This window comes from Cajanus cajan, chromosome 8 (genome assembly GCF_000230855.2).
Source record: "Cajanus cajan strain Asha chromosome 8, NIPB_CcT2T_4, whole genome shotgun sequence".
Lineage (NCBI taxonomy): Eukaryota > Viridiplantae > Streptophyta > Magnoliopsida > Fabales > Fabaceae > Cajanus > Cajanus cajan.
The window spans coordinates 19,975,506-19,999,198 of NC_138524.1; the positions used below are offsets into that span (position 1 = coordinate 19,975,506).

Here is a 23,693-nt window from a genome sequence, read left to right on the forward strand (position 1 = left end):
ATTTTGGTCTAATAATACCTAAAGAAACTAAAATATCATGAAACTAAAGATTAAACTAATTAAAATAATAATTAAAAATTAAAATCATATATAAATAAATACAACAACTCTAATTGAATAAGTAAAATATTGTGATTTAGAATTTGAAGTTAAGAATTTACATTATAATATAAAATATTTTTTATAATTAATTATATATAAATAAAAAAACATTCGATAGGGTGAGTACTATAATATTCATATTTGTCCCCGTCCCTCTTGAATTTTGTAAGTAAATTCTTGTCTTATCCCTATTTCTATTTATGCTAGTTTTTACTCTCTTCATTGAGACTATTTTTTGTGAGTAGCCATAAGATCTAGTTTGTATCCTTTGATTTAATTCAGTAAGTTGTTCAACTTGAAATTCTAACATTAGATTTGAAATAGATTGTGATAAGAGATAAATATTTATCTTTTTGTGTGCTCATGACTTTTGATAGAAATTATTCATTATTTTGAGCAATAAAATTGTTAAAAAAAATGGTTTTGTTCAAATTTAAGTAATATAGAATAGTGAAGCTAGAGTTATCTTCATAAAATTCCACCTGTCCGGGGTGTTGAATGTTCAAATAGTCAATAGTAATAACTTTGGAATTAGATGAACTCAAGAAGGCAGTGACAGAAAAATAATTGTCATGAAGAATGTAAGAGTTTTGGTCTCTCTTGCCCATATTCTTCGGCGGTAATTCGCTGGCATGGATTTATAATCTTAACTATTGGACAACACGCAGCCTCAATGTAGAAATTACACTATACGACATCATATCTCACTACTTTAATGTATGAAGAAAGTATAATGGAATTTTGAGCCAAACATTTGATTTCTTGTTGACTATGCATGTCGTTTCTTTAATGATTTGGGTTTTAACCGAATTCATTGAATATGTTAACTCATCTTGTAATAGTTTTGGCTTTTTAATTTGCATTGTGGATAAAGTAACTAAAGGGTCAAATACTCATATTGGATCCGAAGATTGGACATAATCCAAAATTTCCCAATCAAAACCATATCCATTGAAATTGGACTACCAGATTTGGACCTAAATTTGTAAACTATGTTATAGGAGTTGAATTCCTTCCAATGTGTTAGCGGAAAACTGTGATTGAGTGACATTCATGTAAGCTGCTAAAAAAGTTAATTATCTCTATATCTTTCTTTTTCCTTATTCTTATTGAAATTTATATGTGGTAGTCTACACCACCATTTACCAATTCAATATTTACACCTATATTGAGGAGAAAACACTGCAAACAGTTTAAGATGTTTAATCATGTGAGGAGATTACTAACAAGTGTCAGCTATGTGTAGAAAGTAGATCAAATAAAAAATCATTCCATCAGAGAAGAACATATATATAGAAGAAAAATTATCTAATCAACCTCTATAATATAAAAATGAGTTCACATTTTTTGAAATGAGAATATTTTCTCTTGTGCTCTTTCTCTTTGTGGCAGGTGGATTTATCATTATTTTATTTTATTTTAATAGTCAAATTATTAATTATTTTTATATGTTCCTTTTATTTTAATTTTTTTCCTTAAACCTGAACTTTAATTTCTTTGAAAAATTCTCTTCATATTAAAATTCCATTTTTCTTCTCAAATCTCAACTATTTATATTTTCAAAATAAACCAGTGCAATATATGAAATACCTTGTAGTTGACTTTATTTATTTATTTTCTAATAATTCATTCAAATATTGGTAAGGTTGGATTTTATACAAGACATCACGTCACATGTTATTGTACAAATGTCATATAAAAATATCAGTAAACTATGGGTGATTTAAAAAAAAATTGCAGTGAAATTTGGAGTTTTTCGACTTTCACAAGAATGCATGATAAATACATCAATGTAATAAATATATGCAAGCTATAACCACTATAACCATATATATGCTTGATTTTTTTTTTTCTTTCAAAAAGTCTTGAATTGGAATTTATGTACAATCAAAAATCTGATTGAGAAAACTATCTTCCCATATTATATATTATTTTTGGTGCATGATAATTGTAGTCCTATACCTAAAGAATGCATGCAACTAAGTCGTTTCTGAAATAAAGGTGGTGACGAGGGATATTATGATGGGTTGAGTTGAGTAGTTGGGCCCAATACGTAACAGCATAAGTTTCAAATTTTTCGGCTTAACATATAGTGAGACCATGCCAGCATGGGCTCATTATCATAGAAGACATGGTTCTAAGAAGGTTATGTTGTGTGGTGAGTGGTGACTTTGAGAAGTGTCGCCCTGTACGTCACGCCATTGCTTGACTTTTAGTGGACTCTGGCCCATCAAAGATCATAACACTCTTACTATATGCACTGTTTGTTTTAATGAATAAAAAAAAAAATGGGGATGAAATAAAAAGAAAGAAAATATGAAGACATCAATTTTTCATTATTCTTGAAGGGTATGTTAGTGGGAATGAAATGGAGAAGAAACAAGGAGGAAGGAGTGAAAGCTTAGGAGAGATAAAAAAAAAAATAAAGTGTGTTTGATAGAGAAAAAATAGGCACTAAGTGTTTTTAATTATTATACCATAATTTAGAGTATAAATAATCAAATAAGAATAAAAAATTTAAATGAAAAATGAAATTAAAAAGATAATTACATCCAAGTGAAATTTATGTAAGTACTCGAATTATAATTATTAAAAGTCAATAAAAAATTGTTTTTTTATGCTAATAAGGGATTATTTCATTTTAACATAAAAAATATTTTAGATAAAAAAGTCTGGTTAGATTTTATAAATGTCTAATTTCATATATTACAGCTATTTTGTAAACTAAAAAAAAGTTATTTAATGTTATAAGAACTTATAGTAAGTCGATCTAACGAAGCTCAACTACCTATGAAGGCCCAAACCCAAATGGATTTGTTACTTTCGCTATATATATGCATTGGGCCCAGTCTCTCAATAGTACGTAAAACCCATTTAACATCACATCAATGTTGGATCAAGCTGGTCTAACATTATGGCTGCATGCAAGAACAATGTAGAACAGAAGCTTTGATTTTTCAAAATTAATCTTTCTATTACGGATGGCTAAGATGGAATCAGTATAATCACAATTTCCAAACACTTAAATTTGTTTAAGGCATATGTTACACAATACCAACACTTGTTAAGAATACAAAAATAAAAAAATATCGAATAAAAAGTTAAGTTTTACAAGTTTTCAAAAATTAAGTATTATACTTTTACTAAATAATTTTTAATCTTGTAACTAATCAAATTTGTATTAAAATATGCCTTATTCGTGTGACAAGTAAATATATTGGATTAATATAGATTAGTTAGTCATAAATCTTAAGTTAATTTAGTTTTTACTGCTGATAACAAGTTAATTCAATTGATTTACCTTTTATTATAGGTCATATTGTTAAGTCATATATATATATATATATATATATATATATATATATATATTCATGGGTGTGTGTATCTTTCATAATTTTCTATCATCAATAATATTGAGGTATTTTTCAGTCATCTCTTCCTTCTTCGATCTATATCATATTCAACATTATTCAATAAAATGTGATTTAATAGTTAATTGAAGAGGTATATGTGACTTTACTTGTTGGTCAAAATGATATGATTTTTGGAAAGACATTTCAATTGTTAATTACTTAATGAGAACAATTATATAATCAAATAAATGTAAATGCTAAAAAAAACAAGTCCCTATTTCTAGCCATTAAAGTATATCTCTAATTTTTAAAAATCCTACAACATTGTTTTGGCCAAGTGGGAGTTTATGAAAGCTATAATTAGATAGCAATCGAGTTTTGCCTACCGAAGCATGACGAAAGCAAGGGAAATTATCTAGAGATGAAGTATAGGGGACAAGAGTTCACTTCAGTCCGAATGTTAGAGACCCTATTGACCATGACACTAAGTGATAGACACATGATGTCAAAAATTCATTTTCCCACATTGTTTTGGAAAAGAAATGAAACAAAGAAGAAAAAAGAGAGAAATAGATTAAAAAATGTTATTTAGATCGATTAGTAAGAATAATAAAATAATTTTTTTTTGTTTATTTGTAGTGAATAATATAAATAAATAAAATAAAATGTACAAAAAATATACTAATTAAAAGAAATGTTTAACCAATAAATGTTTAAACTTTTGTTCTGTTATTTTTAATATGATTTTTTTTATTCATTAGTTATAAAAAAAATATTTAATTTTCAACCAAAACTAAGAAAAAAAAGTTTTTTCTGAGTTTATTTTACTAAGATATAATAACTAAGAAAAAGAGAAAAAGAACTACCCCTATTTCAAGGGGCCCGAGATTCATAAAAAAACTTACTTCCTTTTTGTTTGTCCCCTCAAAGAAATAACAAATTTTAATATTTATTTTTTATTTTCTTTCGTAAAACAAAACATATTGATATCTTTTTTGTGTTAATTAGCATATAAATAAACTACATTCTCATTATCCTTCCACCTCTGGATCTAAAGCGAGCTTCTTTATCCAAAGACACGTGAGATTGAATTGCTTCTAATGAAGGGGATAAGGAAGTTGGTTTGATCCAACATGCAATCAAAACATATAGAGGTACATGCAAAGACATTAACACCCTAGTCAATATGTATGTAATTCAAGTACATTAACAATATATCAAAATAAAATCTTCCTAGTAATATACGAGATATCTTTTATATATGGCCAAGTATGAGTGAGACACCACCCACGTACGAAAGTGCATGCATAGGTAAATTAAACACAATATGATTTCTATAACTACTAAATATTTTGGAGCATTTTGTATGACCAATATGAGTAAGGTGACTTTGATTGTTTGATTTGGCGAGTTTGGGATGATTTCTTTTCTCGATAATATTATTAATATGATATTCATCGATTTTTTTATCATTAATTTTTGAATTTAGCTCACCTTTTCCTTCTCAAGAATGTTTATATATATAAAAGACTCAAAACCAAGATTTTATTTAAGGAGATCAAGTTCAATATTACTCAAACTAATGTAACAACTTATCATGATTTCTACACTTAATAAAATCACCTATTAGCAATATAAAGTACAACTCTACCTAAGGTTCACATAGATTCTGGATGACATCATAACAAACTATATACATATATCTAGAATAAGGTTTTGCAAAAACAACTAAAAAACTATATAGATTCATATGTATATACAATAATCTAAAACTATTATATATAACCCTAGGTGTCAGTCAAACAACTACAACAATGTGGCTCACCAAAAACTCCGACCTACCTCTAGCCAACCTTGTCCTACTCCCATGTAAACATGATCATTATAATCCGATCACCAAGAAAACACGCATGAGTAAACTAGATTTTAAAAAGACCAATATATAACAAGTATATATGAAATACAATATACTACCAACAATAACATGTGAACCACTCAACATGCACCTCATGGCTCACCAACAAGTTTGAAAAGCAATAACTCAACAAGCAATCAAACTTACACCACAACAATGTCATACAACCATATAAGCACCAACACATATGAACATCAATCACAACATATCATATGCATATACCTTAACTAATGTGTTGTCATGCATTCATTTACGGAGATTTCTTACAATACTTGAGCAATTTAACTGGTTTGATCCTATCGAACCAACTCGATCATTTTCACACCTTACGCACTTGCTAAATTAACAACCAAATTGGAATTTAGTGAAAACATAAAAATTAAAACAAACAACAAACAAACAAACCCATCTTGAATTAAAAAAGGGAAAAAGTATATTTCAGACTAGGAAAATCCCAATTGCGAGAAAAAAACTCCATCACATAAATAAAATGGTTTTAATTCATTCATTTTGTGTTTGATTCCTCTAACTTTCTAATACTAGAAATCATGTATACCACCATAAGTTATTTTACTAAAAACCTTTAACATGTACCACTTTTATAATAGAAAATCCTCATTTAATTAATTATAAACTTTTTTCTAACCAAAACAAATTATAATTTAACATATATGACGCACACGACTTCCATGCTATAATGTCTATCACGCACGATGGAAAGGTACATTCTTCATAAAGAAGTTACGGCTAAAACTCAATGATGTAGCCTTGCACTCGTTTTCTTGCTTAGGCCATCAACCTTCTCTAATAGACAAAAGAAAGTCTATTATGTCGTTTATTAATTTTATAGATATATTAGATAATCAGTTTATATATGAAAACTCATCGTAGAACCGATTAAAAATATTTAATTATCTTTTATTCTCTATAATTTTATCAACTTTATTATTTGCTTCTTATAATTAAAATATATTTAATTTTAGTTACTATATATATTATTTTTATTTGTTTTAATCAGCCATATGCTTCACAGGCATATAGAGTAAAATTCACTGATATATCGTTCAACTAATGCTACCTTCGACACTTAGGACAATGCCAGGCACAAGTTTTAGCATATGCTTCAATCTCATGTGGAATCACACTTGACAAGATTCAGCCTTACGTATTAGCCTCAGCCTTATGCTTCAACCTCGTTTGAAATCACATTTGACAAGCCTCAACCTTAGGAATTGGCCTCGGCCATATGCATGAGTCTCAGTCACATGCATCAATCTTGACCATAGGTAAGCTCACTCATGCTCTAAGTGCTTGCACCGCCGTTCCATCATGACCTCCTTCATGACAACGGGACATACCTCCTAACCCTCCACCATTTAGGAAGACTTTCAACACAAGGGATCCCAAACTTGGATCCACTTGCCAGTCATGATACTTGTTGAGCCAGTCACCTGATCAGAACATGAGCTCTAATACCACTTATTATGCACCGGGGGTTACCACACACATACACATGTCTCCACATTGGTAAGATATTGTCCACTTTGGGTCCAAGTCCTCACGATTTTACTTTTGGACATTACCCAAAAGGTCTCTCTACCAATGGAGACAATTGTGTGTATATAAAACCATGATCATCCTCTTGTTTGAACGATGTGGGACTTTACTTGCATCCCAACATAACGTTAACCTAATTGATATTACGATCTCTTAACCCTATACAAATGAGAAAATTATTAGAAGATACAAATTAAGAGGTACATTACCTAATTGTAATCTGATAGACCAAGCCCAAGGCCCACAATAGTTAGTATAAATCATAACATATATCAAGTTAAAAAAATATTATTCATACCTACTCTCATTTATTAACTTACTTGAATGTCAGAGTGTTTTTTTGTAGGCAGCTCCCACTTGAACACAACATTTGGCATAACAAAAAAATCCACTAAGCTGAGTAGTAAAGAATGAAGTCATATTTAGACACTAGTGTATCTTATACAGATGCAAACTATAAAAAAAATGCAACTATAGAGAGTAAACATTTTAAAAAAAAAGTATGTGTAAAGACTAAAATGAAAAGTTTTAATTATAAAGATTAAAAAAATTATAAAACTATAGGAATCGATCTAAAAGATAAATAAACTTAAAAAAAAAACCTAAACTCAACATAGAAAATACATAATACACCCGAGCACATTTATAATTAGTTTATCAAAACATGTAAGGAATCCAACAAAACTAAATGAAATAATTTAGAACAATTTACCAATTTCGCATAGAATATAATTCGAAATGAAAGCTTCTATAACTAAAACATGCATAAATTAAGTAACAATTTTTTTAATGTAATGACAGGAAAAAAAAAAACTTGGATTCTTGTTGGTGGATGGTGATACTTTTTGAACTTGATAAAATCCTCTAGTAATATTTTGAATTTTGAGTAAGACATCTTTTCCTTTTCCTAATATTTTTTATATAAAAAAATCTCCCCTCCCCTCCTCTTTGACTTGAAAAGATAAAATCAATTAATGATTTGTTATGCTCTTGGATCCGATCCTTCAATATATATGAAACAAAATCATTTAAAGTTATAAGCTTATAACTTTTATAAGTATCATGCCTTTATGAGGAAAATCCATAATGATGGGCAAATAATAATTAGAAGAATATATAATTTGAGTAGAGAAGTAGCACCCACTATGCATAAACTAATAATATCTAATCTTATTTTAAGAAAAATAAACTCTAGCTTTTGCATCAATAGACATTTATAAAACTAATAATAGTAAATAAATCTAATAATATTAAATAAATCTAATATACATTATTTAAAAATTGAGTATCAAATGATTTTATGTTTTAAACATAATTTATATTTTTAAATACTTTATTTTGATTTGTTACTTTAGGATCAAAGTTAGTATTCATCAAATATTTAATACTTTTGATAGCTTTTTCCTAAAAAGTAATCTAATCTTATATAATAAGTATCAATTCTCATATTTAATGAATGTTTTCAGATTTTTTTTCTTCAATAAAGTGCATTGCCGATTTTTTCTCTGATAACAAACTCATCAAATTATTTAAATTATTTGATTAATATTATAAACATTATATAATATACAATTTAAAGATTATATATTGATGATATTTTATATGGTTAATTATTTAAAAATATTTATTAGCATGAATTTTTAGTTATTTATTTTAAAATTCAATATATTGATTATATATGTGGTTTATAACTAAACGATAGAATAAAATTATTTTACATTATTGGTGTATAACATTTTTTTTCCTATCATATATATACATTATTAAGAGTCAATTATATTGTTAAATCAAATCATTATGTGAATTTAATTTTTATTTAATATTAATTTTTTTATTTTAATTTTAAAAATAATAATTGATAAATTTATTGTAGTTGCATTTTTATATTTACTGTATAAAAATATATTAAATAATAATTTATATATTTTATCTATTTTTTTTTATTTTTCTTAGTGATATAAATTTATTATTTATTATTTTTAACTAGCATTAAATTTAAATTTTTATTATAAATTTTTGTTTTATAATTGTTAAAATAGATTCAACAAATATTAAAATTTAAAAGAAAAAAAGTTATGCATGGTTAGTGTAAATAAGTTTTAAACGAGTATTCAATCACAAATCATTATTAAAGGAAGTTTGTTAACTTTTAAAATAATTATATTAAAAAATAATAATTAAGAAATAAATTTTATTAATTGACATTATAGAGAATTTTACATTGATAGTCTATTATTATTAATTTTTTTTAAATTTATAGTTTGAGTAATTAAATATTAAAAATTTTAAAATCAATTTAATTTATATAAAATAAAATAAAAATATTTAATAAGTAAATTATATAATTTAATGAAAAAATTGGAATAATTTATAAATTAGTATAATTAAAACAAAAATAGTTTTTATAATCTTTAAACCTTAGTAGTAATTATATATAATGTGTACTTTATAAATTAAATAATATGAATGATTTAGTAGTTTTAATTTATACATGAACAGTAAAAATTAATTTTATTTTTAATATTATTATCATGTTAACCATTAACATTTCATTAAATATTCAATTAATAGATCCAAAAATTAGTTATCTTTAAAATAATTAAAATCATCCAAATAAAAATTAAGTTTATAAATCATATAAACAGAACAACAATATTTATTGAATAACTACTTTTATTTTTATTTTAATATAGACCATTTTAATTTTTATTCATTAATTATAAATTTTAAAAATTAATTTTTCTTGCATTACTATTTTTTCTTTGTTTATTCTATTATAAAACTACCATAACTAATTGTGCAGTTTTTTTAATTAGAGAGTTAGTTTGTGCCAGTAATTAATAGAAGCCAAATAAAAAGTTTTTATTTTATTTTAAGAATATTAGAAGAAAAAAGTGACAAGATAATTGTAAATGAAGTATTAACAAATAAATAAAAATATAAAGTTAAACAAAAAGTAATAATATTTATATTATAAATCAAACATTATAAAAATAGATAAAAGTGTAGTTAAATAATAATAATAATAATAATAATAATAAATAATGAAATTTTGATATTTACCAACAAAATAAAATTTAATAAAATTATAAATTATATAAACAGAATTAAAATATAACTAATAAAAGTGAAGTAAAAATTTTCTTAATTTTAAAAATTAATAAAAAAACTACAATTTACAGAGAGAAAAAAATCTAATAATTATAAATTAAAGATTATAAAAATAGATAAAATATAATTAAAATTAAATAAAAGAATAATAAATAAAATCTTAAAGATTAACCACAAAATAAAAATTTATTTAATAAAAGTAATAATTGTAAACATCATAAAAATAGATAAAAATGTAGTTAAAATGAAATAAATGAAATTTTAAGAATATTGATAAAATAGAAATCTACGCCATCTGTGGGAATCAAACCCACGGCCTGGTTAAAAGCCATGCGCTCTACCAGCTGAGCTAAGATGGCTATATATTTTATAATTTAATTTTTTTTAAAATTCAATATAGTCTATCCTTTAAAATTTTCAAAAAAAAGCCAGCCCAACGCACCTCAATCTATTCTTATGTAGAGCTAAAACCCCAACACTGGAACGAGCAAAGAGTTTAGGCAAGAGGCACAATTATTATGAATTAAGAATGTTTGGGTCTATGTTTTGCTACTACCCTTGCCCCAGTCTTTTCCATTATTTTTGTCCAGCTTTAATCTCCTCTTACAACCACCATGCATTGAGATTGAAGCAACTCACTACAAAGAATTGTGGCCTCTCAGTTTTGAGCAATGACAGCGGTAGCTATGAGGTTGGAGGAGGCTATCCAGAACTGGAACAAAATCAAAATGGTAGGAATGAAAAGTCGAGCTCAGATACATCTTCTCAGCGTGAAGCCCTTCTCAAAGGAGGAGACCAAGTCACTGTTCTCCAGGAAATAATTACCCTTGTGAGTTACTACTAATGAGGAGAAAGATGAAACACTGTCCATAAATAATTTTATTTTTGTTCTTGACAAAGTTGTGAAAGAGAAATGGTTTTGTAATTATCTAAGACTCAATGGATAACAAATGAGAATATTTCTTTTGTTATTGTATATTTTATGAATTTAAAGTTTAACGTCTATGGGTTTAAAATTAAGTATGATTTGATCAAATTTTTATTTTAATTTCTTTGCTTAGTGGGTAATAATTTTTATTTTATTTTATTTACTGATTTTGTGTTTGTTAAATGCAAGTGTGTATAACTAACAAGTGACAGAAACCTCATCTATGGTATCTTTTTCATCAATGTAGTGTTGTGTTGAAAAACATTTTTATTTTTATTTATTTTGAAGGTGCTTGCAACATATTTCTCCTCATCTTTTGTTCTATTTTTTTTTTCTTTTTATCTGGAGTGGCTCATGAGTGACTTTTACTTTTAGTAGGCTTTGATATTAATGTATTGGATAAATTTCCAGTGTTCTTGTGAAGGGAAAGAACCATCCTAGCCACACGTTTTCTTGTTGAAGATCACTGATTATATGTGTGTCAGTTCTTAGTTCTTACACAATTATGTCCGCTGTGCTTTTTTTCTTCGTTTTACAAATATTTATTGTCCTTGGTCATTTTGATAGTGAATCGTGCAGTGCAATGTTGTTTTGAGCCTGTATAACGTGTATAAATGTGTATCCAGTTGGAAGATATGAATATGGATGAAGAATCTGAAAAAGTGGCGGTAGAGTTGGCTGCGCAAGGAATTATTGGAAAGAGAGTTGATGAGATGGAGTCTGATTTCATGATGGCTCTTGACTACATGATCCAGCTTGCTGAGAAGGACCAGGATGATAAGGTATGATTTTCAAACATCAAATTATAATTTGTCAGTTAAAAGTTAGAAATGTACATGTTCTGCTCCATAAGTTTTTGTTTGCAAAAGTATTTTATGAAAAATTTACATTTGGATCCTTTTTTGGAAATAGATTATTTTTTTTTGTTTTTTTGTTTTTTAAGAAATTACTTTCGATACACTTTTGGTACGATGTTCTTTACTCTGTCAACCAATCAGGTTTTACTTTTAAGTAAGACTTTTAAAGTAATTATTATGAAAATCATCAATCTTAATACATGGAAATCCGTAATTGGATAACAGAGGAAGAAAACCTTTATACTGTCTGTGCATTCTAATTAAATTCTTTTTTTACAGTGAGAAGAGAAACTGTGATGAACTTGTGATTAAGAATTACCTGTTTATGTATTTCAAATTATTGCATTCAGCAGAAGTCACTGTTGGAAGTTATCAAAGAGACAGTATTATCACATCTAACAAAAAAATGTCCACCCCATGTAAGGAACTTCTTTGAGCTACTTCTTGATCATCTTCTAACTGAAGAGAAGCTCCAAATTTTATATTGTTCATCAATGTGCAAATTTTTCCTTCATCTTTTAGGTTCAAGTAATTGGTCTTCTTTGTAGAACACCAAAAAAGGAAAGTAGGCAAGAATTATTGTGCCGGGTTGCAGCTGGTGGTGGTGTATTTAAAGGTGAAAATGAGTTGAAGGTTCATATCCCAGGGGCAAATCTAAATGACATCGCTAACCAAGCTGATGATTTGTTGGAGGTATATATAGAAACTTTAAGCATTAAATAAATTTTCGTGACTTTTAGTACTCATACTTGTCTGTTCCGTATTTAATTTTCTGTATATTGAATGATAAGAGTAAAGTGGCTCTTAAATCCCTTGAGATTGGTATAAATTACATTCTCCTCTTTTAAAATGCAATTGCATGATTTACAAAATCCCCTGTACCATCTTTGTGTTTTGCATTTCATTTTACACCTGCAAATTGTACAAATCAAATTACTGATATATTAGTTATTTTTTGATATTGTACTAATGTGTCTTGTACCTTACAGCTTGGTTTTTGACAAAGTATGCAGATTCCCTTACATTTATAGAGTAGTTGACTTTGTTCTAGTTTTAGAAGATTCTCAATTTTATGGGGCTATAGTGATATATATCCTTATATTTTAGAAGATTTTCAATCTTCTAAAATTTTGTTCAAATTTTAAGATTCTTAACTTTAAGGGCTATAATGATATATATATATATATATATATATATATATATATATATATATATTCAGATGTAAATTTTGAAGTCCATTCTTTTTCATATATAGTAGATATTTTTAACTTTGGAAGAGTCCACTTATTCAAATGGTTTTCTATTTCTGGGATTATTAATTCGTGTTGTAATAAGTGATTCATATTATTTTCTTCATCATTTTTCATATCTTCTTCTAACTTATCTTTTCCTTTGAATATTTTTATTACCCTTTCCATCCTATCACACAAGTAGTCTAACGGGAACACCTCGGGTTTTACTGCCTTACCAGGACTTACTACCTATCTCTGGCTTACCAACGCTACCACTACCCACAATGAACTAGGCAAGGTTGAGATAATAAATTTTATTCTTAGGAAATTCTATGTTAGAAAACGATATTCAAATGGTTTAGAAAATAATATAATTCAATATTTCAACAGAATTAATATTCTCAGAACTTATAATTCCCAGTAATAGTGGCAGAGCCTCCAAGTTAGGTTCATATAACTTCTTCAAATATTAATACTATATTGGGAAAAATTTTTCAAGAGTTTGGCTCTGATACCATTTCGGTACCAGATCATAAATATTCAGAGTATCTATTCAGAGTAAGATGAGGAGATGAAATTTAACAAAACATCATTTCGGTACCAGATCATAAATATTCAGAGTATCTATTCAGAGTAAGATGAGGAGATGAAATTTAACAAAACAAGCATAAAAAATCTTCTAAATATTCGTAATTGCTACTTAAAAGAAGAAAAGAACTAATAAAAGTATTAAATTCTTCATCACAATTAATTTCTTGATTATAGATGTATACAGGTATTAAGAATGAAATTTCATAAAAATAAAATTCAATAATCATAAACGATTCGAAGAAATTATAATTTTCATACATGTGTACATGGGCAAATCCATCAATAAAATATTTAATCATATTTAAACTTACAAATATTTTACAGACTTTTGCGAGGGTCAAGCTTCTTATCTATGCAGGAGACTCAAAGGGAGGTAGAAGTTTAAGGCTCTAACTGAGCTGTGCTTACTACTCCAAATGAATGCTCTTTTATAGATGAAAAAGTGACTTCGAGACTCAAGGCAACAAATCCTATACATACACGTGTTGCAATCTGAAAAAAAATGCATACAACTGGCAAGCCTTTACTTTCGGCTGCCGACACAAACGACAAAATACAAACGACAAAAGAAAATGCTTACAACTGGCAAGCCTTTACTTTCGGCTGCCGACACAAAATGACAAAATATTAAAGCATCTTTTGGGCGACGTGGGAGACAAGGGACCCACGACTTCTTACTCAGATGCTCTACACTCTTCAAATTTCTTCAAATCTCCAAAGGTACTCCAGAGTTGATCTCCATCTGTTGTATTTATTAATTTTTTCATGATACGAATTTGAATTTGATCTTCGACTTTAAGAAGGTATTCTTGAATTTTCTTCTTAATTTGAGCAACCTTTTCCGTTGATTGCTACAAATTATAGAAATCAATATTATCATTTTCAGGCGCTTGAGCCATTTGAATAGCATAACAATCTTCAACTTCTTCTTCTTCATCAGATTCGGAGCCTAAAGAAGATAAAGCATCTAATAATTTCTTTTTCAAACTAGCTTTCTCTTCTTTAGAGGAGGGAAGTGTATCCAGAATAGTCTTCGTGAGAGGCTTTTCTATTTTCAGAGTAGCTTGGGCCTTGGTTGAGGTCTACAGGCCCAAAGTTTTCCATTTTTGAAATCTTTCTTCAACATATTTTACTTCAAATTTTTTCCACCAAAAAACCTTTGTCTTACGACAAATAGTTTTTGGGTAGGTTTCCTCTTTATGCTGATGTATTTCCACGAGATGGGCTAAAAGCCAACTTATACCCATTGTAGAGCAAAATTTTATAAGGCGAAGGTGAGGAGGTTGGTTTGAGGTAAGCAGTTTATACTTGCGGTAGATATTTAAAACATTTTCAGGAATAATGGATTGAACTGGGCTTATTTGAAAGAACCAATCTACAAACCAATTTGAAATAGGAAGGGGTAATTCATTTTTAAAGCTAATATACCATGAGTGTTTGGGATTTTCTTCTAGTAGTATGTAGGTCCAGGCCTTTTGGTAGTCAAAATATGAATATGAAGGCGGGTCAAAAGGTCTAGAGAAGTTTTTCTCAGTGCAGGGGTGTTGTTTCCAATCAAGATAGGACAACACTTTAATAATTTTCAACTTGGAATAATTTATAATAGAAGGGTTTTTCAGGTCGGCTACGGGAGTTATTTCTACTGAGCCGGTATCTATTAAAATAAACTGATAAAATTTTTTGGTTTTCTTCAAATTTTCATTTTTTGGAATCCAACTCCAGTGAGGAGGAGCTAGATTTTTTACAATCTTCCATGGATCTTCATCTTGCCAATGTTCTTCTAAAGTAACCACATGCTGACAAATTTCAAGAATATGAAATTCTTTTTGGGATATTCTTTGTATTAGAAGGAGAATCTTTTTCTGGTGTTTCAGGAGCATGAGCTAAAACAGTAAATTTATTTTCAAGGGGGTTTTTCAGAGTGTTTGGCAATTTTCTAGTTTGGGATGCTTTCGAATACGAAGGAGAAAAGTCATCTAGTGAGAGACTAGATGGCCCAGTTTTTTCAGGAGGTTTGGGCTGGGAACCCATTTGTTTGGTTTGGGTGGTTATAAGGGAATCCCTGCAAGAATTCTCGTGTTAAAAAATCTGGTATTGAATTATTCTTTCCTTTAATAAATTCTATTTGAAAATCAAAGCAAGATATTAAACTTTGCCATCTAGCGAAAATTTGTTTTGAAACTAAATTTTTTACATCTTTTTCCAAAACTTCTTTCGCAGATTTACAATCTATTCTTAAAAGAAATGGTTTGTTAATTAGTTCATGTTGAAACTTTTGAAGACATAAAACTATGCTCAAAATTTCTTTTTTTATTGTACTATACTTGGATTGGGCTGGGTTCCAAATACCCGAATGATATTTTACTATTTGTTCAGGATGGTTTTCTATTTTTTGTTTAAGAATCCTACCATACCCTTGTTCTGAGGCATCAATCTCTACTATTAATTGGGCTTCAGGGTTTGGTATTCCTAAACAAGGTAAAGTTTTAACTTGGGCCTTTACTTCCTGAACTATTTTGGTTAACTCAGGGGTCCATGGTTTAGGATTTTTTCTAAGCCTGTTATAAAGAGGTTTACATATTATTCTAATCTTAGGAATAAAATCTGCTACATAATTCACACATCCTAAGAATCTTTGTAGTTGATTTTTATCTCTTATTTCATTCGGAAATTTTTCAGAAAATTCAATACTTCTTTTTATTGGAGTTATTGTTCTTTTGAGATACTACCATCCCATTTTTCTTGATTATATGTTTAAATATTCTTAAGTGTTTTAAATGTTGTTCAATAGATTCTGAAAATATTAATACATCATCTATATAAACTAATGCAAATTTTGAATAAGGGTTTAAAATAGTATTCATGATATTCTGAAATTCTGAGGGAGCATTTTTAAGTCCCATAGGCATTACATTCCACTCGTATTGCCCAAAGGGTACTACAAATGCAGTTTTATATTTATCTTCTTCTTTTACTTTTATTTGATAATAACCACTTTTCATATCAAATTTAGAAAATATTACTGCATTATATATTCTACTGATTAATTCTGATTTATTAGGTAAGGGATATCTTATCCATTTTAAGGCTTTATTCAAAGGTTTATAATTAATAACCATTCTAGGTTCTCCTCTTTCTATTTCTGAAGCATTTTGAACATAAAATGCCGCACAGCTCCAAGGAGATTTACTAGGTCTAATTAGTTTTTTATCCAAAAATTGTTTTATTTCTTTTCTACAATATTCGAGAGTTTCTTTATTCAATTGTACAGGTTTAGCTTTGGTAGGTATATCCTTTTCTGAAAAGCCTTCTTCATATGGTAATTCTATTTCGAAAGAATTCCTATCCCAAAAAGCGTTGGGAACCTCTGAACAAATTTCTTTTATTATTTCTTGTTCTATTTCTTTAAATTTTTCTCTTACTTTAGGTTCGTGTATCTTTTCTTCAATGTTTTTGTGTTTTATTTCATTTTTTAAAAATTTTATTTGATCAGATTTAGCTTTTATTCTAGTTATAAAATTATCTTCATTTACATCTTTTATGTTATTAATTTCTTTAATTTTCTTTGGATTTATGAATTCAAATAATATTTCTTTAAATTGTATTCCTTCTGTGGTTACAGTAAAAGGATATATTTGAGTTAGAAAAGGAGTTCCTAAAATCATTTCTTCACTTATATCTGGGGTTAATATAAAGGTATTTTTGAAACATTGGCCTTGATTACAAATATAGGCTTTAGAAAGTTTATATTTTACTTTTAATTTATTCGAATTCGTTGCTCTTAATGTTTGTACAGTTTTTTCATAATATTGAGTAGGTATTAATCCTTCTCTTATACAGAATCTACTAATGCAGTAAAAGTTTTATGAAAATTTTTACCAATTTTTAAAGTAGCTTTTATTAACCATTTTTGTTGTATTATTTTTATTTGACTTATTACAATGTTTTCATTGTTAGAGGTAGAGGGTTGTTCTTTTTCTAATATTTCTTTTATTAAATCATTTTTTTGAGAATTTTCAGCTTTTATTTCAGTCAATTGAGTTTTAATTATATTTATTTCTCTTTTTAATTCATTTATTTCTCGTTGTAAATCTAGTATATTTACAGGTTTTTCTTTAATTGATGCTTTCTTTATAATTTGAGAAAAATCATATCCACTAAATTCAGGAGTAGAAGTTGATTCTTCAATGTGATTATTTTGTAATATTAAATTTTTTAATTTCATTAAATAATCTAATTTTTCATTTTCATTATGTAGTTTATCTACCATTTCTAACATTAATTTTTCACTAGCAGATATTACTTTAATATTAAAAGAACATGAGCAAGGATTTTCTTCACATTCACAATCACTGGTTTCTTCACTAGAGGTTTCTATATTTTCTAGATAATTTTCGTCTTCACTAAAAAATCTTCTTCACTTTCTGATTCGTATAATAATATTTTAGCAATTTGATCTTTTAATTGTTCAGACATATCTAGATTATTAATTTTTTCTTTAACTCTGCAATCTTTTTTCATATGTCCATATCTTCCACACTTAAAGCAAACTATTCCTTTGTTTTGATGTGTTTTATTAAATTTATTTTTATTAAGAGGTGTAAATTTTCTTTTCTTATAACGAAAACTTTTAAAAGGTTTATTTCTTTTAAAGGATTTTCGAATTTTTTGTTTATTTTTTCTAGAAGGAGGAGTTAATCCCTCATATCCGTATTGTGCACAAAAGTTTCCTAATTCTTTTATTCCACTTTCTTTTTGTTTTTTAATTTGTCTTTCTAATTTCATATTATTACAAATTTCTAAAGCAGTATTTTTTATTACCGATATTATTCTTCCATAAGTTAATTCTTGCAAATTTTCATTATATAAAGTTGTTAACTTTTCTCTAACTTTAGTGGCAAAGACTGGGGGTAATCCTGCAATAAATCTTTCTTTCCAAAAATTTTCTTTACAGTCTGCTCTAGTCATTACCATCATTATAAAATTGTCTACATACCATCTAAAGTCTCCTAAGGTTGGACACCTTATGTTATGTAGAAGGATATTGGTTTTAGTATCAAAAATATTCGAATCTCCCATAAAACTTTGAATTATAGTTATTATTAAAGTTTCTACCATTAATGGTGTTCCATCTTCAGGTTTTACTATAGTTAAAATATAATTTCTTTGTTCTAAGGAGAGATAATTATCCCACCAACCTTTTAAAGATCCTGTAAATCCTGCTATTAATAATTTAACAGTTTGTTGTTCACTATGTTTTGCTCTATAGGCCGAAGCAGCCATAGACATTTCATGAGTTTTTCTTAAAATTTGATGTTCTGTCATTCCATCTATATTCCATTCAGTAATTCCTTCACCATTAAAGGAAGATGGACTTTCTAAATTCCATTCTTCAAATTGAATATCAGGAAGGGTTGGTCTTTGATAATAATTTCTAGTAGTAGGCATATTATTCGTATTTGGATTTTGAGTAAATTTTCTTTGTATTTTAAATATATTATCTTCTAAATCTTCTAAATTTATGTTTCCTATTTCTTCTTCAGGAATTTCTAATATATTTATATTTTTTATGTTCAAATTTTCTAATTTTTATTTATTTCATTTAAAAGATTATCAGTATTATTTCCTAATTTGAATTCTTTATATTCTTTATCTGTAAATCTAGTAGGGGTAATTAAAGATCTTTCTAAAGGTTTTATTCCTAAAGGATTTTGAGTCTTGTTATCTAATTTATCTTCGTAAATTTTTATTGCTACTTGGTGTAATATTTGATTTGTATAATTCAATTGACTATGAACATTTTGTATATCCATCACTGTTAGGTTTTCCTCTAATTTTCTTTTTCCTATCATTTTAAATGGTGATGCTACTACTTCTTTATTTTCTATATTTGGAAATCTAACTTCTTCTAAAGGAGGTATTTCACTTATTTTTTCTCCTGATTTAGTTTTCCATATTTTTTCAGCATTTTTTAAAACATTTATAGATAAATTTTTAAAACAATTTTCTTGAAACCAAGAAAAATAAGGAATATTTTCTTGAATTTCTTCTAAATAATCATAATATTTTTCTCTAAATTTTTTTAATTCTTCTTGGGTAAAAGTATCAAAAAACCATTGTCTTTTCTCTTTATTTTCTTTTACTAAAAATTCTTGTTTTAATAACTCTTTATTTATTTCAAATTTTTTAATTACATTTAAAGAGGGATCTATTTGTTCTTCTTCAGATAATTCTGTATTTGAAGGAGAATTAGGAGTTTAGGTTTTTCCCATTCATATTCTGGAAATGGTATTGTAGGATTGGGTCTTATTCCTTTTAGATTCATAGTTTTATGATAAGTAAAACTAGGCCTATCTAATGATCTTCTTGCTGTATGAAAAGTTTGCGGGGATGCTTTTGAACTTTCCCCTATCTTTAAAGAATTTATTCTTCTTAATGGAGTGAAAGAAACTTCCACTGCTCCTGATTTATATTCAATTATTTCTTCTATTTCTACAGGATCGGGAGGATCTGGTTTTAATATATCTTCTATTCTCCATTTTAATCCAGTGGTTATTTCATTATGCTTTAAAGTTTTGGGAACTACTGCACTTATTTTTTCAGGATTTATTAGAAGCATAGTAGTTTCATCTTTAGGAGACATTAATAAAGCTCTAGGAGCTAAATGTGTTTTCATGACTTTATAATATATTCTATATATAACTGCTACTGGATATGAATTTTTATTCCATTTATTTTCAAGTATTTTAACATCTAATATTAAATTATTTTCAGTATTATGAAAACTTTTAAGAGCTACTGAATAATTTGGATAATTATTGATATACACTGGTCCTTGATGTAGATTAGTTTCAAACATAGCCAAAATCTGATTTTCAAGTTCAGTTGGCCTATTATCTCTTAACGCTACGAACATCGGGGTATCCATTCCTAGCCTAAATAGAGGTTTAATTGCAATTTGAATGGAACCTATATGCATGTATTTATAATTTTTTATGTGTTCGGCTATTAATGATTTAGTTATTAATGGGATTTGTTCATGACTCGTTTTAAGTTCAATTTCTTTATCTACTGTTTTTATTACATATTCAGAGGTAAATTTTGAAGTCCATTCTTTTTCATATATAGTAGATATTTTTAACTTTGGAAGAGTCCACTTATTCAAATGATTTTCTATTTCTGGGATTATTAATTCGTGTTGTAATAAGTGATTCATATTATTTTCTTCATCATTTTTCATATCTTCTTCTAACTTATCTTTTCCTTTGAATATTTTTATTACCCTTTCCATCCTATCACACAAGTAGTCTAACGGGAACACCTCGGGTTTTACTGCCTTACCAGGACTTACTACCTATCTCTGGCTTACCAACGCTACCACTACCCACAATGAACTAGGCAAGGTTGAGATAATAAATTTTATTCTTAGGAAATTCTATGTTAGAAAACGATATTCAAATGGTTTAGAAATTAATTCAATATTTCAACAGAATTAATATTCTCAGAACTTATAATTCCCAGTAATGCTATCAGAGCCAAACTCTTGAAAAAATTTTCCCGATAATATATATATATATATATATATATATATATATATATATACCTTTTCTTTTCCTTCAATTTCTATTTGTATATTTTAAAATATTTGCATGTCTTTCAAGGAACAGCTTCTTTAATTCTTGTTGATACTGTTTGAGCAATTGTTCGGTGCTGGGCTATATCTTTGCAGGCAATGGAAACTCGCCTTGTTATCCCAGATCGAAAACTTCTTGCTAGGCTTGTTTTGATTAGAGAAGAAGCTCGTGATATGATGGGAGGGGGAATTTTAGATGAAAGAAATCACCGGGGATTCTATACTCTTCCTCAGCCTGAGGTATGTCGAGATATAGCTTCCATGTTTTGATCTTAACATGGTTCTCACTTTGAGCAAAACATTTACCTATAGTGTTTCAATTTCATCTGATTTTACTGTTTGTTACTAAAAGGGCTTGGAAATCAAAACTCCATAGGTTTTGAGCTTGTTTAGACACAAGTTTAAAAAATTTATTTTAATAGAGAAGCTATCAAAAGTGATTTAGCTTGCATCCAAATACACTCATTGTCTTTCATTGTCAGAAATGTTATTTTCTTGACATCTTTAAACTTTTGGCACTACAGGTGGACTTTTTAGCCAAGTTGGTGGCTCTAAAGCCTGGAAAAATTGTGCTTAATATGATAAGAAATGTAATGCAAGGAAAAGATGAAGGTGCAGACAATTCTGACAATGATGATAAGGACGACACCCTAGATGAGGAGCCAGTTGAATTTCTTGGAAGGGTGGGTAGAATTGGATGCTTGTGTATTATACTATTATTTAACTAAGAAATGTGTTATGCATGTATGCAAATTATAGTCATTTAAAAGCATATTTAACTTGTCTGTCATGATATTCAGCCAATTGTAACAGGACAAAAGACACTTCCAGTACGCCCCGACATGTTTCTTGAGACTGTTTCCAAGGTAATTATATGCCATGCTTTTTGTTTTGAATGGTTTGCATTGAAGCCAAGTGGACCAAATTTAACCTATAAAATATTTGGTCCAGTTAAAAATTTCACCCTTGCAACACCTGAACTTTTAACCATGATAATTTCTCCTATACTCAGAGCTCTTTGTAGAACAATGCTTGCTGCATTGAACTTGAATGATCTTTTATTTTCTATGTATTTCAAATTAATATTTTTTCAATTCTTTTGCTCATCAGGTCTTATCCGGTTTATATGTTGGAACTGACTCTGGCATCACTGCGCAACACCTTGAATGGGTATATTATTTTCCTCCTTATAAACTCTCAAATGTTTCTATTTGCAAAATCAAATCTCATTTGGTGTCCGTACTGTGGCCCATTGGAATGATAAACACCATCCCTTTTTCTTTATAAATATCTATTTATAATTTTAGGCCAATGCTTCAGAATTTCTGTTTTATCTCTTCTTTCTTTCGGATTTTCATTAGCTGACCTTTAGTTAAACTTGTTTAACCCACGGAAGATAATTTGGTGCTGGATTGAGATCAGCTTATTAGAGAACTTAACGATATTGTTTGTTTATGTAAAATGCTCGTTGGACTTGACTATTTTAAAAGAAACTTGCTTTCCCTGTAATTGGTAGTTGCAATTACAATTGAAGGGTTTGGTAAACACCTTGCATTGTTATCTATGAAGATGCAAGACTTTTCTTGACTACAGAATGCACAATAAAAGTCCCCTAAAATTCTATAACAGAATGAAACTTGTTAGGCATTATCAACCTCTAGTTTTCTGTCCCTTCTTCAAGTCATCGATAATGTAGGGTATATTTGTTTCAATATTGCATTTACATGTGATGCTGAATATAAGCTGTGTTCCCTCTAATGCATGCTTAGTTTTGTCGATTAAATTAACTTCTAAAGTTATCAGTCACATAATCACCTCCATAATTGTTGATTAAACTAACTTCTAAACTTATCAGTCATATAATCACCTCCTTAATTAAATTAACTTCTAAAGTTATCAGTCATATAATCACCTCCTTAATTAAATTAACTTCTAAAGTTATCAGTCATATAATTACCTCCATGATTGTTGATTAAACTAACTTCTAAAGTTATCAGTCATATAATCACCTCCATAATTGTTGTTCTTGTTCTTTACCCATGCTTTCAGGTTCACCGAAAGACACTTCAAGTGCTTCAGGAGATAGCATTTGGCTAGTTCACTTTGTATCCTCTCTTTTATCCTTATGTACTGTCAAAAGACTTGATAGGATGTTTATAGCTGTAGGGATAACATGGCAGATTATATGAACTAAAGAACGTTTACAAAGTGAATAAAGTAAATTCCATATAATAGTAGACATCAGAATTTTTGGACTTTGCTTTGTGCTATTTGGACTTTGCTTTGTGCTATATTTGGTTTAAGCACTGTTGTTTGGGACATTTTTTAATTAATTCTAATTTATTAATTTCAATACCTCTCCACCGAGTGAGAGTAGTCCTTGAGTATTAGCTTAAAGACGAGTGATGCATAAA

The 23,693-nt window shown here is 28.0% G+C and overlaps 1 protein-coding gene and 1 non-coding gene across 5 annotated transcripts; one reads left to right on the forward strand and one right to left on the reverse strand.

Annotated features, from left to right (window-relative positions):
- Nucleotides 1-10,327: 10,327 nt before the first annotated feature.
- TRNAK-UUU (transfer RNA lysine (anticodon UUU)) lies at nucleotides 10,328-10,397 on the reverse strand. Its single transcript has one exon. It is a non-coding gene; the product is annotated as a tRNA-Lys (tRNA).
- A 38-nt stretch (nucleotides 10,398-10,435) lies between these two features.
- LOC109802688 (protein PEP-RELATED DEVELOPMENT ARRESTED 1, chloroplastic) lies at nucleotides 10,436-23,534 on the forward strand. 4 transcript variants are annotated; one of them, XM_083062113.1, is made up of 9 exons: nucleotides 10,436-10,867; nucleotides 11,593-11,748; nucleotides 12,174-12,242; nucleotides 12,346-12,516; nucleotides 21,376-21,519; nucleotides 21,804-21,962; nucleotides 22,080-22,145; nucleotides 22,390-22,449; nucleotides 23,329-23,534. In XM_083062113.1, exons 1-9 carry the CDS (start codon nucleotides 10,568-10,570, stop codon nucleotides 23,374-23,376), a joined length of 1,173 nt encoding a protein of 390 aa, XP_082918239.1. In that variant the 5' UTR covers nucleotides 10,436-10,567; the 3' UTR covers nucleotides 23,377-23,534. The 4 variants fall into 4 exon arrangements, with proteins under 4 accessions (XP_082918239.1, XP_082918241.1, XP_082918242.1 ...); XM_083062115.1 differs by having other exon boundaries at nucleotides 10,437-10,837; XM_083062114.1 differs by having other exon boundaries at nucleotides 10,441-10,867; nucleotides 12,177-12,242.
- The last annotated feature ends 159 nt before the right edge of the window (nucleotides 23,535-23,693 follow it).